At 43.0% G+C, this 15965-nt stretch overlaps 1 protein-coding gene across 3 annotated transcripts in view; it reads right to left on the bottom strand.

Annotated features, from left to right (window-relative positions):
• Positions 1–15965, bottom strand: part of TDRD9 (tudor domain containing 9) — a 107430-nt gene that overhangs the window by 70110 nt on the left and 21355 nt on the right. For 2 of the 3 annotated variants that reach the window (XM_029067841.2, XM_029067848.2), the window contains exons 2-7: positions 15440–15546; positions 11262–11359; positions 10504–10725; positions 9469–9591; positions 6809–6889; positions 4734–4898 (exon numbers count right to left, since the gene is read on the bottom strand). In XM_029067841.2, the coding sequence (XP_028923674.1) occupies positions 4734–4898; positions 6809–6889; positions 9469–9591; positions 10504–10725; positions 11262–11359; positions 15440–15546 (796 nt within the window). Of the gene's footprint in view, positions 1–4733; positions 4899–6808; positions 6890–9468; positions 9592–10503; positions 10726–11028; positions 11169–11261; positions 11360–15439; positions 15547–15965 lie in introns of those variants that run through there. The other variant, XM_029067852.2, reaches the window with a different exon arrangement.

The following is a 15965-nucleotide window of genomic DNA, read 5'->3' as shown; positions in this document are numbered from 1 at the left end:
AGCTAAATATATGAATGCTGACAACATTCATGAGTGCTGACAATATCTAGCTTTGCAAAAATGAATTGTTGCATAAGGTAGCTACAGAAATTTACGGTTACACAGAAGACTACATAGCTACACTAAGGCTCAATTATCTGACCACTAAATACTCCATTAGTCAATTAAATAGTCTCCCTTTCTTTTTGCATTCTCTTCAGTCAGTCAATCAATGGTATTTATTGACTGCTTTCTGTGTGCAGACATTGAACTAAGCACTTGTGAGAATATAATAGAGTTGGTAGACACATTCCCTGCCCACAGTGAGCTCTTCAAACAGCCTACCTCTTTGCTCGCTTACTCTAAACATTCTGCATTGAACTGATAGAAGCAACAGTGTGCTGCTAGTGACCGATGTTGTTTTAAAACTGCATTTAACTTCTCTTGTAGATTCTGGGTTAGTAACAACAATAATAATAATGGCATCTGTTAAGCACTTACTATGTGCCAGGCACTGTAATTTACAAGCAAACTGTGTTGGACACAGTTCCTGTCCCACACGGGGCTCAGAGTCTCAATCTCCATTTTACAGATGAGGAAACTGAGGCCCAGAGAAGGGAAGCGACTTGCCCAAGGTCACCCAGCGGACAAATGGCAGTCAGGAGTAGAATCCATCACCTTCTGACTCCCGGGCCTGTGCTCTGTTCACTATGCCATGCCGCTTCTCATACAGAGAGTAGAACAGATACACTAGTCATATATGAAAAAACTGCTCAGCCAGGACATTTTAAGACCTTAGCTAGCAGCTGAATTTATTCGGTACTGTAACTGTAAGACTGTAAGCTCACTGCGGGAAAGAAACATGTATGGAAGCAGGGTGGCTTAGTGGAAAAAGCAAAGGGCCTGGGGGAGTCAGAGGACCTGGCTTCTAGTCCCATCTCTGCTAATTGCCTGCTAAGTGACCTTGGGAAAGTCACTTCATTCATTCATTCATTCGTACTTATTGAGCGCTTACTGTACCGAGCGCTTGGGAAAGTACAATGCAACAATAAATACAAATATAAACAGACTTCACTTCTCTGGGCTTCAGTTCTCCTATTCTCCCTTCTATTTAGACTGTGAGTCCCACGGGGAAACATGGACTGTGTCCAACCCGATGAGCTTGTATCTATCCTAGCGCTTAAAACAGTGCTTGACACCCAGTAAGCGCTTCAATACCTTTGATTGATTAGTACCTTTACTCAGTCTTTGCACTGACCTGGATGAGCAGGCGAGGGGTCACAGGAAGCTTTTCTACCCCGCCAAATTATCCTCTGTGCTTATTTCCCTTTGTAGCAGTCCCAGGTACTCATAATTTATAAATAATAATGATGGCATTTATTGAGCGCTTATTATGTGCCAAGCACCATTCTAAGCGCTGTAGTAGATACAAGGTAATCAGGTTGTCCCATGTGGGGCTCACAGACTAAATCCCCATTTTACAGATGAGGTAACTGAGGCACAGAGAAGTGAAGTGACTTGTCCAAGTCACACAGCTGACAAGTGATGGGGCCGGGATTAGAACCCATGACCTCTGACTCCCAAACCCATGCTCTTTCCACTGAGCCATGCTGAAATCCCCTTCCCGCTCTCATATACATGTCCAGGGCAAATGCATAGAAGATGTGATGGTCACTTCAATCATTTTTAGAAAAAATTGGAATGCTAAGTGAAGATCAAGTATTCAAAAGTAAAATATTCTCATAACCAATCTACCGGGTAAGAGAAATGCATTTCAAGTCATCCCTAGTTGCACTCAAAAATTTTATGCTGCTGAAGCACTCATTGGCAACTTTCAAAATGCTGATTTTTAAATGCCAAAAATGAGCATCGCCATTGAATTTTTAACGGCATTTGTTTAGCTCTTACTTTGTGACAAACACCATTCTAGGTAGGTACAAGTTAATTAGATTTGACCCAGTACCTGCCCTGCATGGGGCTCACAGTCTAAATAGGAGGGAGAACTGGAGAACTGAGACATGGAGAGGTGAAGTCAAGTGACTTGCCCAAGGTCCCACAGCAAGCAATTAACAGAGCCAGATTTAGAACCCAGATCTTCTGACCCCCAGGGCCATACTCTTTCCACTAGGTCACACTGCTTCTCATGATTTTCACTGCCTTCTCTGGGTATTTGTGAGTCTTCGCCTCAAGAAATGGTCTATTACTCTTACTGTTTGATTTTACATACCTTTAAGATAATTGCTTATTTTCACAAAGACAAGGCAGGAATCATTAGGATAAAAACCAACTCACATCTTTCATAATTTGAGGATTTCTGGAGAGATGATCTCTCCTGGAGACAGATTAGCGGTCCACCCCTCCCGCCTCTGTCCAGGAAACCAGCAGACAGAAGTAGCAGCAGCATGTCGTCCAAACTTCTGCAACTTTGGTGTGAGTCCCCTCAGCCCTGGGGGCTCTGAATCCTGCCCCTGCCATCCCATTCCCAGACCATCAGCCCCATTCCCTGTAGGGACAAGGTGCCAGGTTGCCGTTAGCCCCTCTTCTGGTTGGCATTAACACCAAAGTTTATCTGTTCAAGGGTTCGACGCCTGATAAGTCTCTCCAAAGTCCTAACACCCTCCATTTTTGTTTCCAGATATAAGGAAGTTGTTCTTTGGGGTCCCACGAGGTAACCCCCAACCCACCCACCCAATTCACCCCTTAAAAGACTGCCGTCATCGCTTGACTTGCTCAGTGCCAAGGAAATCGGTGGGTGCCCAGCTGGCCAGTGCTGCTTCCCAAGGCTGGTCACTGAGATACTCTGTTGTCATGTGCCTCCATTCAAAAACAAATTTATTCTCCTTGGCCACGGAGACATTAGGAGTGGGAATTCAAAATAGCATTTGTAATCAGAGAAACTTAACGTCATTAGAAAGCGGTATGGCCTAGTGGATAGAGCATAGGACTGGGAGTCAGAAGGACCGGGGTTCTAATCCTGGCTCTGCCACTTGTCTGCTGTGTGACCTGGGCAAGTCTTTTCACTTTTCTGTGCCTCAGTTAACTCCTCTGCAAAATGGGGATTAAGAATATGAGCCCCATGTGGGATGTGGATTGTGTCCAACCTGATTAGCTTGTATCTACCCCAGGGTACAGTGCCTGGCACATAGCAAGCACTTAAATACCACAAAAGAAAGACATTAGCCCTGACAAGGCAAAAGCTATAAACAAAGTTCAGTTTTATATCACACCCGTATGAAGCTAAGCCATTTTCCCCAGGGGCAACCTCGGGGCAAGTTTTGCGCTTCTGTGCAGCAGATCCTCTGTGGGCCACCATGTCCACAGATCTCTCTGGCCATTCTTCTTGTTGAACCCAGCCCTCCACAGAGAATTCCAGTTTCTCGAGCCCGCTCCCTGAGTCCTTTCCAAAAAATTACCCGGTGGAAGGTTGAGCTCTGCATCCTGACCCCATTGAAATCACAATCACAAGTAACTTCCCAAATGAACCAGGGGGCTTCTCCTCAACTGGCGAATGATCCCCATTTTCTCGATCTTCCCCTGGTGGAGCCTGCACCCAGCTGACTGGCACCTGTGCAGACAACCTTGTCTTGGGCCAGGGCTGTCACCCTTCTAAAACGTTCTGTGCCACGCGTGGGCTGGCCTAACGTCACCATTGCACTGGGAGGGCTTTGAGGCACACATGACTCAGAGGGTTAAGACCTTGCTTCTGGGGTGTCCCGCTGTCATCCCATATTCAGCCCAGCCTCCCCCCAGTGTCGCAGCCCCAGAGGATAGGGAATGAGTCATCCAAGACTCAGAGGCCCCGTAAAAGCAGGAATCTGAGACCTGTCACCATCGGCCTGTATCGGGACCAGCCTCCTTCTGGTGCCACCGAATACTGGACGTCACCCTTGACGATCCTGAGGAACCCAGAGGAGGCTGTGGTGGCTTAAAAATGAACACCGCTTGCCTGGAGTAGCGAGGGGAGTCGTTTCTCGTCTTGACACGATCATCTTAGTTTGCCGACTCCGTTGCTCGGAGCTGCTGGCAATAACTGTGGTATTTGAGAAGGGTTTACTATGGGCCAAGCACTGTGCTAATTACTGGGGTAGATACAATACAATCAGGTCAGAGAGTCTCTGCCCCACATGGGGCTCAAAGTCTAAAGGGGAGGGAGAAGGGCCATTTAATCCCCATTTTACAGCTGAGGAAACTCAGGCACAGAGAAATAAAGTGACTTGCCCACGGTCACATAACGGGAAATGGCAGAGCCAGAATTAAAGAGCCAGTCCTGAGCTCTTTCTGCTAGGCCACCTGCAATATACTGTGACCCCGAGCCCCACGTGGGGCATGTACTGTGTCTGATTTCTTAGATTTCTATCTACCCACAATGTTTGGCCCGTCAAATGACTTTATAAATACCATAACTAACTCTTTTGACCATAGAAGAGGGCATAAAATTCAATTTGTCTCAAGTTTCTCTGTCCACAGACTTCCCGGCATCCTAAGAACTGATTTTTGGGCCTTACTGCTTCTCCTTAGCAGCCCTAGCTCACGGTTACTTGTTTTTCACGATCCCATCAGCTCACCCCATTCCCCAGAGTTTTGAACTAATTATTCAGTTAGATCAGTAGAGTGGGCTTTGAGGTCGACTTCAGGGCTTCTTTAAAGGCCCCAGAGCGGGCAGTCTCATAGGTACTCACCAGATGTATAACTTGAAGCCAATAAAAACAGTTTTAAAAATTCATTACAATGGGAAATAATGCTTTTCAACTTACCTTCCCATGAGTAATATGCAACAAATCATTAAGGTAGAATTCTTCAACCGAATGGGGTGTGCCTTGCACTTCATATACAGAAGCGGGATTCATTTTATTGTGAATTGGAATAGCAAAGTAATCTGCAAACTCTCTATAATCAATGGTTGCTGACATCAAGATTACCTATTGAGGATCAACCATTAACATCAATTATCGGTTTTAAAAGCATCGTATTATCCAAAATTGAAATGCAGTAATTAAAAATACACTATATTTATCTCACACTTGGCTTTTTTATATATACACCTTTTGAGAAATCAAAGATTATGTGCCTCCCCAATAGACACGGTGCAAAATTAAAGAATAGATCTTTAAAATACTTATCTTTAGAGGTGGTAAGACCTAACTGGATATCTCCAACCACCAAATCAAAAGTCCCTTATTTAAAATGACACATTTTAGGTAGGTCTTAAACTCACTGTGGGCAGGGAATGTGTCTTTTATAGTAATAATGGTGGTATTTGTTAAGAGCTTACTATGTGCAAAGCACTGTTCTAAGTGCTGGAGGGATACAAGGTAATCAGTTGACCGACATGAGCCTCACAGTTTTAATCCCCATTTTACAGATGAGGTAATTGAGGCACAGAGAAGTTAAGTAACTTGCCCAGAGTCACACAGCTGGTAAGCAGCAGGGCCAGAATTCGAACCCATGACCTCTGACTCCCAAGTCCGGGCTCTTTACACTGAGCCACGCTGCTTTTATTGTTATATCTGACTTTCGCCAGCACTTAGTACAGTGTTCTGTACAGAGTAAGCTCTCCATAAATATGATCGATTGATTGGTCTTCAGGGACAAGCTCGTGCTATTTGATTAAATGAGTATTTAAAATGATCGATTAAAATCTAATTCACAAAATAACTTAATCAATCGTACTTATTGAGTGCTTACTGTGTGCAGAGCTTGGAAGAGTATAATGGACAAGTGTTGGTAGATACATTCCCTGCTCACATAAGCTTAGTCTAGAGGGGGTGGGAGACGTTAATATAACTACATTACTGATACATATGCCAGGGCTTGGCGCTGAGGGATGGGTGAATAAAGGGTGCAAATCCAAGAGTGGCACAGAAGGGAATGGGAGAAGAGGAAGAGTGGGAGAAGTCCTCTTGGAGAAGATGTGTCCAATAAGACTTGGAAGGTGAGGAGAGTTCATCAGGTTTATTAAGCTGAGTCTCCATACACTGTCCTCAGGGAGGAGAGGTCCAATTATCATAACAAATCCTAAACACCTGAAGCATCTTACCCACAGCAATTTCTACCCAAGACACAACAGGAGCTGATCCCCCAACTGGCCACTTTCCCATAACCATTCATTCATTCATTTATTCAATAGTATTTATTGAGCGCTTACTATGTGCAGGGCACTGTACTAAGCGCTTGGGATGAACAAGTCGGCAACAGATAGAGACAGTCCCTGCCGTTTGACGGGCTTACGGTCTAATCGGGGGAGAACCCTGAACACTCGAGTGTCTCAGCACTTAAAACAGTGCTAAGTTAGTAAGTTAGTTAGTAAGCACTTAACAAATGCCATCATTATTATTATTATTATTCCGTAGTCCTGCCCTAAGCCCAGAAATTCACGGCAGACCTGGGGTTAACCCAGAGGACTCATTCCACGTCAGCCTGGAAGGATGTGTTTTCAAGAATGAAATACATTTGCTATTCATAGTTTTAAATGTGGGCAAAAAATGTATTTGTGTGCCTTTAAAGTATCTAGTCAAGCATAAACAATACTCGAAATTCCTAATATTTCATTTCAAGCTACTTCTTTTGAATTTGTGTTTAGCTTGAAGCAAACTGTATTAGAGCATTTTAACATTTTATATAAAAAAAATCCCAGGAATGAATCCCTGCAGTAGCTATGGGCCCTTATGCTTGTTTAATATCATATGTGATATTGAGTTTTATGCGTCATTATTTACCATTTCAGTGCAAACTAAAACATAATAGAAGGAAAAGGACAGTGAATACCCAACATATTATCCTTGGGTGCATTCTCTGGAGCATATTAAGTATGTAGAGAAGTCAGATTTACCTTTACAAAACGGGAATTTGTCCTTAAAAGCTTGCGGACCACCAAGAGAAGGAAATCCATTTCCTCAGTGCGTTCATGCACCTACCAAAGTGGAGTTATTATGATGATTATTATTATGATTATTGTTATTATTATTACTACCTGAGTGCTAATCCCAGCTCTGCCACTTGCCAAGCTCTCGATACAGTGCTCCGCATACAGTAAGCGCTCAATAAATATGATTGATTGACAAATTGACTGCCAAGTGTGCGACCTTGGGCAATCAATCAATAAACAACATTTATTGAGGGTTTCTTGTGTGCACAACACTATTCTCAGTGCTCGAGACCGTATAATATAATAATAGACACCATCTATCACAACCTTGCTGCACCTCTGTCCATCTGTAAAATGGGGATTAAATACTTGTTCTCCCTCCCCTTTGGACTCTGAGTCCCATGTACGACAGGGTCTGTGTCCGACTTGACTGTATTGTATCCACCCCATCCCAGTGCTTCTTGTCTTGTCTTATGTCGTCGAGTCATTTCCGATCCACAGAGACACCACGGACACATCTCTCTCAGAACACCTGGCTCTCCATCTGCAATTGTTCTGGCAGTGGATCCATAGAGTTTTCTTGGTAAAAATACAGAAGTGGTTTACCATTGCCTCTATCCATGCAGTAAACTCAAGTCTCAGCCCTCGACTCTCTCCCATGCCACTGCTGCCCATAATGGGTGAGTTTTGACTTGCAGCAGATGGCCTTCCACTCGCTAGCCACTGGCCAAGCTCGGAATGGAATGGTTAGGCCGCTGCTTGACTCTCCCTCCCATAGCCGAGACTGGTAGAGTACCGGAAAATCTCCAGGTGTGACTCTGAGAGGGGCCCCAGTGCTTACCTCATAATAAATGCTTAACAAATACCACAATTAATCAAAAATGAGCTTTAAGATGCTTTAATCACCAGTTTAACAAAACCATAATGGCCAGCTATAAGGCGGGAAATGAAAAATTAAGCACCCTAGGAGTTAAACATAACACCAGGAGAAACTTCAAAAGAAAGAATTTAGTAGGACTTTCCCAGTACTTTGCTAGAGATTGCAATACTAAATTTTCCTCTCTAGACGATGAAGAGCAGCATCACTGGAAAGAAGTTTTACGCAAGGTCTAGCTGGCAAACATCCTGAGCGCCCACTCTCTCAGGGGTCTCATCCACCCCTATTAGTCATAGCTACAACCTAAATTTTAAAAACATACTTTAAAGCATTCAATCACCTTGCTCCCTCCTACCTTACCTCCCTGATTTCCTACTACAACACAATCTGCACACTTTGTTCCTCTAATACCAACCTACTCACCATTCCTCGATCACGTCTATCTCACCACTGACCTCTCGCCTACATCCTGGAACACCCTCTCTGTTCATATTCATTCAGTTGGATTTATTGAGCGCTTTATGTGTGCACAGCACTGTACTATGTGCTTGGAAATGTACAATTCGGCAAGAGATAGAGACAATCCCTGCCCAACAACGGGCTTCTGACAATCACTTTTTGATTTGATTGACAAATTGACTGGAAGAGTATAATGGACAAGTGTTGGTAGATACATTCCCTGCTCACATAAGCTTAGTCTAGAGGGGGTGGGAGACGTTAATATAACTACATTACTGATACATATGCCAGGGCTTGGCGCTGAGGGATGGGTGAATAAAGGGTGCAAATCCAAGAGTGGCACAGAGTTTTATTGAAAACATATGTCCTCCCAAAGGCCTCCCCTGAATAGCTCCTCATTTTCTCTTCTCCCACTCCCTTCTGTGTCTCCTTTCCACTTGGATTTGTACTCTTTAATAATGCTGGTATTTGTTATGTGCAGAGCACTGTTCTAAGCGCTGGGGTACATACAGGGTAATCAGGTTGTCCCACATGAGGCTCACAGTTAATCCCCATTTTACAGATGAGGTAACTGAGGCCCAGAGAAGTTAAGTGACTTGCCCACAGTCACACAGCTGGCAAGTGGCAGAGCTGGAATTCGAACCCATGACCTCTGACTCCAAAGCCCCGGGCTCTTTCCACTAAGCCACGCTGCTTCTCTAATTTATTCTCTTCTTTCTTCACCCTTCCCTCGACCCCACAGGATTTAGGAATATATTCTTAATTTTATTAACTTAATGTCTCTCTCTCCCTCTAGACGTCAGCTCCTTGTAGGGAGGAACATTTCTACCAACTCTGTTGTACTATACTCTCCCAATCGAACAGTGCTCCGCACACAGTAAAAGCTCAATCAATACGACCTATTGAAAAGCAACACTCAATCCTGTCTACCCTTCCAAAGGGAACACTCTCTGTGCCGTTTGAGGTTGAATTCCTTTCCACGCACCTTGCACTGAAGGGAGAACAGAATTCAAAATTCTCAGTTTGTGAAAATAATAATAAGTTGGTATTTATTAGGCACTTACTATGCACCAAGCACTGTTCTAAGCACTGGGGTAGATACAAGGTAATCAGGTTGTCCCACGTAGGGCTCGCAGACTAAATTCCCATTTTACAGATGAGGTACCTGAGGCCCAGAGAAGTTAAGCGACTTGCCCAAAGTCACACACCTGACAAGTGGCGGATCCAGGATTAGAACCCATGACCTCAGACTCCCAGGCCCGGGCTTTTTCCATTAAGCCACGCTTACCTCGTCAATGAAGATATGAGTGAACTCCCTAAGACTTTTGGCACCAACTAATTTCTGAAGCAGCACTCCCGTTGTCATGTAAATTAATTTTGTATTTCTGCTTGCTAACTTCTCCAACCCGACCTAAAATGGGGAAGATGAGAAGGAGAGGTGATTATTGATTCAACCAGTTTGTGTTTCACAGCAATAAAACAGTAACGTACTCATTTTTTACTAACGGCGGTAACGACTGACAAAGTTCGTCTGATTTATCTAATAGTACCTAGAGACTCAGTACAAAATCTTGATTCCCGCCTGGAATTCTAGGATTTTAGTCACTTATCTCATCTTCTAAATAATTGTGGTATCTGTTAAACACTTGCCATATGTCAGGCACTATTCTAAGTGCTGGGGAAGATACAAGATAACCAGGCAGACAAGGTCCCTGTCCCACATGGAGATCAAAGTCTAAGTTTAAGGGAGAATGGGTATTGAATCCCAATTTACAAATGAGGTAACTGAGGCACAGAGAGGTTACATCATTACCCAAGGTCACACAGCAGGCACAGGGGAGCTGGGATTGGAACCCATGTTCTCTGATTCCCAGGCCCGTGTTCTTTCCACTAGGCTACACTGCTCCTCAACCGTAATACCACAGAGTTCCAAAAATCCCAACAGCCTCAACACGTACTTTAACATTCCTGAGGACACAGGACTCCAATCCGAGAAGGAAAATAACTTTGAATTTCAGTTCCGCCATAAAAACAAACGAATAAATTAAGCCTTAGCAGCGGACCCTGGGAAGTACCAATGAAAAGATATCGAAGAAGAAGAGATAAAAGTCCCTCATCTATTTTGATTATGATGATGATGATGGTATTTGTTAGGCGCTTGTTATGTGCAAAGCACTGTTCTAAGCACTGGGGGGATAGAAGGTGATCAAGGTTGTCCCACGTGGGGCTCACAGTCTTAATCCCCATTCTACAGATGAGGTCACTGAGGCACAGAGAAGTGAAATGACTTGCCCAAAGCCACACAGTTGACAAGTGTACTTACCTGGTAGCCTACTACATTGCCCAAACGCCAAGACCGCTCTCTACTTATCCACCTGGCGATGCTACTGGCCCCAATCTTTCGGGGCTGGGTAACCACAATATTGCAGTAGGTAGAGCCCTGAGAATAGTAATCCAGTATAAACTGTGGAACTTGAGAACTTTTACCACTTCCGGTCGCTCCGTGTATGATTACAACTGAATTGTTTTCTATCAAGGAAACCACCTGAAATTGAAAAAAAAGGTCTCAGAGTGAACAGAGATGAAAAAGGATTATTTGACTGCAAGTCCCACCTCTAAAACATTTTGCTTCTTTTATTTCTTAAGGGCTAAATTAGCAGCCCCCTTTACTAAGTGTGAGATTCGGACAGCCCGAGGCTATTATAGATACATAGGACTACTTGCTCAGAAGGAAAGAAGCCACTGGCACATTTACAGTGGATTCGATGAAGCTATTTACATTTTAATTTGCCCTTTTACAAATGTAATATCGAGTGGTTTCTCAAATATAAATGAACTATGGCTTTACTTGCAAAATTAAGCTGAATGGTTTAATAATAATGATCAGTGGTTCCGAAGCTAAAACGTCCAGAATCTTTGCTATTGTTAGTGAAGCCAAAAACCTCATCAAATGCAGGAAATTTCACTATATTTTTGTTGTTGTTGTTGCTGTTTAGAAAAAAAAAGCACAATGGAAAATTATATGATTTCCTTACCAAGGCATCCCAATTATAGCTATTTGAAAAAATAAGAGAAATTTACCTCATCCTTACACCTAGTTATTGGCAAGTCAGGATACTTGTAGTTGGTTTCTGATAAGTGGATCAACTCTTTTGACTGTCTTAAAGGTGGCCTTAAAGCTAGGAACACAAATAAAAGAAAGTGATGATCAAAATTTCTGCACAGTGCTAGTGAAGTTGCTGTATTAAATACAAATCTACATTTGGATGAATATCATTTACCTAAATATGTGACAAGCTGAATTAAAATACTTAGGATAAAAACGGTCATATATATATATGATTACAACTATATATATAATATATATGTGATTACAACTATATATATATTATATATATGACTACAACTATATATATTATATACATATATATATTACAGAATGTCCAAGTCACATAGCAGTCAAGTGGCAGAACCAAGACTTGAACCCATGGATTAAAAATGATAATAAAACATATACATATGCTGAAGGACAAACCTTGATTTTAAATCAAGGTTTAAAGAGAAGCTGGAGAAGCAGCGTGGCTTAGTGGAAAGAGCATAGGCTTGGGAGTCAGTGGTCGTGGGTTCTAATCCCGACTATGCCATTTGTCTGCTGTGTGACCTTGGGCAAGTCACTTAACTTCTCTGTGCCTCAGTTACTTCATCTGTAAAAATGGGGATTAAAAAATGTGAGCCTCACGTGGGACAATCTGATTACCCTGTATCTACCCCAGCGCTAAGAACAGTGTTCTGCACATAGTAAGCGCTTAACAAATACCATTATTGTTATTATTATTAATCTTATTTTTCAAAATAGAAAACTTGAATGGTAATTTCTTTAGTAAACCAAAAGCTGCCACACTATATATTTTCCTCATCTAATATTACTTCATTTACTAGTAACTGTATAAAAATGTGCTATACACTGTGGCTATAAATACATATGCCATTCTTATAGGTTCAAAGTTTATGTATATTGCGATTTCCTCTAGGGGTGGGGTAACTGAAAAAAAATCAGTATCAATAGTATACATTTCTGCTATAACCTGGGCTTTCACTAGGTATATTGGGCTAAAAACCTTTTAGGGAAGATTGTTCCAATAATGAGAGCCAGTTTGGATTCAGCATGAATTCGGTCAAAGCTCTCCTTGGCTTCAAAGCTCTCCATCCCCTTACCCCTCCTACCTCACCTCCCTTCTCTCCTTCTCCATCACAGCCCACACACTCTGCTCCTCTGCCACAGCTCACCTCCTCAATGGGCCTCGTTCTCGCCTGTCCCGCCGTCGACCGCTGGCCCCCATCCTACCTCTGGCCTGGAGCTCCCTCCCTCCTCACCTCTGCCAAACTAGCTCTCTTCCCCCCTTCCAAGCCCTACTGAGAGCTCCCCTCCTCCAGGAGGCCTTCCCAGACTGAGCCCTCCTTGTCCTCTGCTCCTCCTCCCCTCCCCATCACCCCGACTCCTTCCCTCTGCTCTACCCCCTTCCCCTCCCTGCAGAACTTGTGTATATTTGTATATATTTATTACTCTATATTTATTGATGATGTGTATATATCTATAATTTTATTTAACTATTTTGATGCTACTGATGCCTGTCTACTTGTTTCGCTTTGTTGTCTGTCTCCCCTGTGTAGACTGTGAGCCCGTCGTTGGGCAGGGATTGTCTCTATCCGTTGCTGAATTGTACTTTCCAAGCGCTTAGTACCGTGCTCTGCACACAGTAAGCGCTCAATAAACATGAATGAATGAATGAATGAATGAATGCTAGAACCTGGGCTTTCACTAGGTATTTTGGGCTAAAAACCTTTTAGGGAAGATTGTTCCGATAATGAGAGCCAGTTTGGATTCAGCATGACATGATGTTGGAAGAAATAGTTTGTGCCCATTTGCAAGGCATCAGATCCCAATGTGGCTCAGTGGAAAGAGCCTGGGCTTGGGAGTCAGAGGTCATGGGTTCGACTCCCAGCTCTGCTACTTGTCAGCTGTGCGACTGTGGGCAAGTCACTTCACTTCTCTGTGCCTCAGTTACCTCATCTGTAAAAACGGGATTAACTGTGAGCCTTGTGTGGGACAACCTGATTACCCTGTACCTACCCCAGCGCTTAGAACAGTGCTCTGCACATAGTAAGCACTTAACAAATACCAACATTATTATTATCATTATCCCCAGAGAATTACAGGCAAGATTTCCTTCACATAGGGATTTTGCAAGAGTGCACACCCTGCGTTAAAGGAGAACAGGGTGTATCAACTGAGCACCTGCTATCGATCAAGGATATTTATTGAGCCCTGACTGTGTACAGAACACTCACTCTATTGATTGCTTGGGAGAAAACAGAGTTGGTAGACACATTTCCTGTCCAGCGAGGGGTAGTGGATAGAACATGGACCTGGGAGTCAGAAGTCATGGGTTCTAATCCCAGCTCCGCCACTCAATTCTATTCAATTGGATTTACTGTGTGCTTACTATGTGCAAAACACTGTACTAAGTGCTGGGAAAGTACAGTTCAGCAACAAATAGAGAATCCCTGCCCACAAAGGGCTCAAAGTCTTGAAGCGGGGAGACAGGCATCATAGCAAGTAAACAGGCATCTATAGCATCAATATAAGTAAAATTATAGATATATACACATCATTAATAAAAATAAATAGAACTATAAATATGTGCATATATAAACAAGTACTGGGCGGGGGGATAGAGCAAAGGGAGCGAGTCAGGGCAATGGGGAGGGGAGGAGGAGCAGAGGAAAAGAGGGGCTTAGTCTAGGAAGGTCTCCTGGAGGAGGAGAGCCCACTTGTCTCCAGTGTGATCTTGGGCAGGTCACTTTACTTCTCTGTGCCTCAGTTACCTTATCTGTAAAATGGGGACTTTGTGAGCCCCACATGGGACAGGGATTGTGTCCAACCCCATTTGCTTGCATCTACCCCAGCACTTAATACAGTGACTGGCACAGAGTAAGAACTTAACAAATACCATAATTATTGTTATGATTATTATTATTGTTATTGAGTTTACAGTCTAGAGGAGGAGCTTACAGTCTACTAAGCCCAGAATACAATCCCAAGAACTTGGGGAACATACAAATGTAGTAAACGATGTGTTCCCTGCCCTCTAATGACAGTGACAGCTCAATAATGGGTTTTATGTCCATTTCATTTTAACAAAATCTCTCTGACAAGGCATCTCAACCTCTCCACATAATGCAAAAGATTAGAGAATCTAAACGGCCTTTGAAAGGTTCAGATAATTAGTGGATATTACAGTTAAGGACAGAGTACTGAGAAGCACCGTGGCCTAGTGGAAAGAGCACGGGCCTGAGAGTCAGAAGGACCTGGATTCTAAACCCAGCTCTAAGACTTGCCTTTGTGACCTTGGGCAAATCGCTTAACTTCCCTGTGCCTTAATTACCTCATCTGTAAAATGGGGCTTAAGAGTGTGAGCCTCATGTCGGATACGAATCGTGCCCAGCCTAACTTGTATCTACCTGATAACACATTTATTCGACTTCTGATTTAAATGTGAAATGAGAGGTGAGGGCTACTGGCTTGTCTAAAGGGAGTAGGATCTTTCTCTGAATCTCTCAGTTCCTACACGCTTAAATAGGTTGCTTGAATAAACTATTTAGGAAGGGAACTGTGGAGAAACTAAAATACCCCCCTGTGAAATTCGACGACGACAGACAAGCATAAGGATGTGAACCTAAGATTGACAAGCTGCCCAACAGCAAAGTTAAATATGTCATCCTTAAAACGTTTAACTTTGTCTTTGACTAATACTTTATTATAGTCACCTCTCCTCCAAGAAGCCTTCCCTGATTACACTCTTTTCCCCCAGCTCCTTTTCCCTTCTGTGACGTCTATGCACTTTAATCTGTATCCTTTGGGCACTTGGTATTCACCTCGCCTTCAGTTCCGCAGCACGTAAGGCATTTATTTATGTTAATATCTACCTTCTCTCTAGACTGTCATTATGGCTAGGGCCCTCGCCTACCAACCCTGCTGTACTGTACTCTCCCAAGTGCTTAGTACAGTGCTCTGCACACAGTAAGTGCTCAATAAATACGATTGAATGAACAAATGAAGTTAGTAGACAGGTTCCTTGCCCATAGCAAGCTTACATCTAGAGGACAAGCTTACAGTGAGGATGTCTACCCACTCTCTCACCCTGTCACATTCCCCTATCCCCTCGTTCCCCTCCACACCCACAGAAAGATTATTTTACCTGATCCACTGTTTGCAAAATCATTACCATAGGTGTTACATTCCTTTGCTTCCAGTTGTCTGTACTTCTCAACATATTCCATTTCAGGACTTTTTTTGTCAAAAACCCTAAGGAGAAGATTTAAAATTATTATAATATTCTCACTAAAAAAAAGCAATACTCTACCGGAGGGAACTGTGACAGAAGAGTTTTAACAGTTTCTTAATAAACCACCAAGTGAAGCCTAAGAGGATAAGAGCACTCGACAGGCAATGGAAAAAAAAATAGGTCAGAACACTTCATAAGAACTGAAAAGATGAATTTTCCAAAAATACTTTGAGCAAGGAAGCATTATTAGTTTATTCCTCTTTTGAAGAGATTTACTATAAGCACAGAAACAATACAGAACAAAGGGACAGCCACCAAAGGTCTTGAGAAAAAAATTGTTTATTTTGATTTCTTCCTGACAATAGTTAACACTCTGGGTTTGGCAGTGGTGGGGAGGGGAGAAAAGGGGAAGAGACAGGCCCACCACATTTTCCCAATG

This window comes from Ornithorhynchus anatinus, chromosome 1 (assembly GCF_004115215.2).
Source record: "Ornithorhynchus anatinus isolate Pmale09 chromosome 1, mOrnAna1.pri.v4, whole genome shotgun sequence".
Lineage (NCBI taxonomy): Eukaryota > Metazoa > Chordata > Mammalia > Monotremata > Ornithorhynchidae > Ornithorhynchus > Ornithorhynchus anatinus.
Note: the sequence above shows the minus strand (reverse complement) of the source record. Positions and strands in the feature narration are given on the sequence as shown.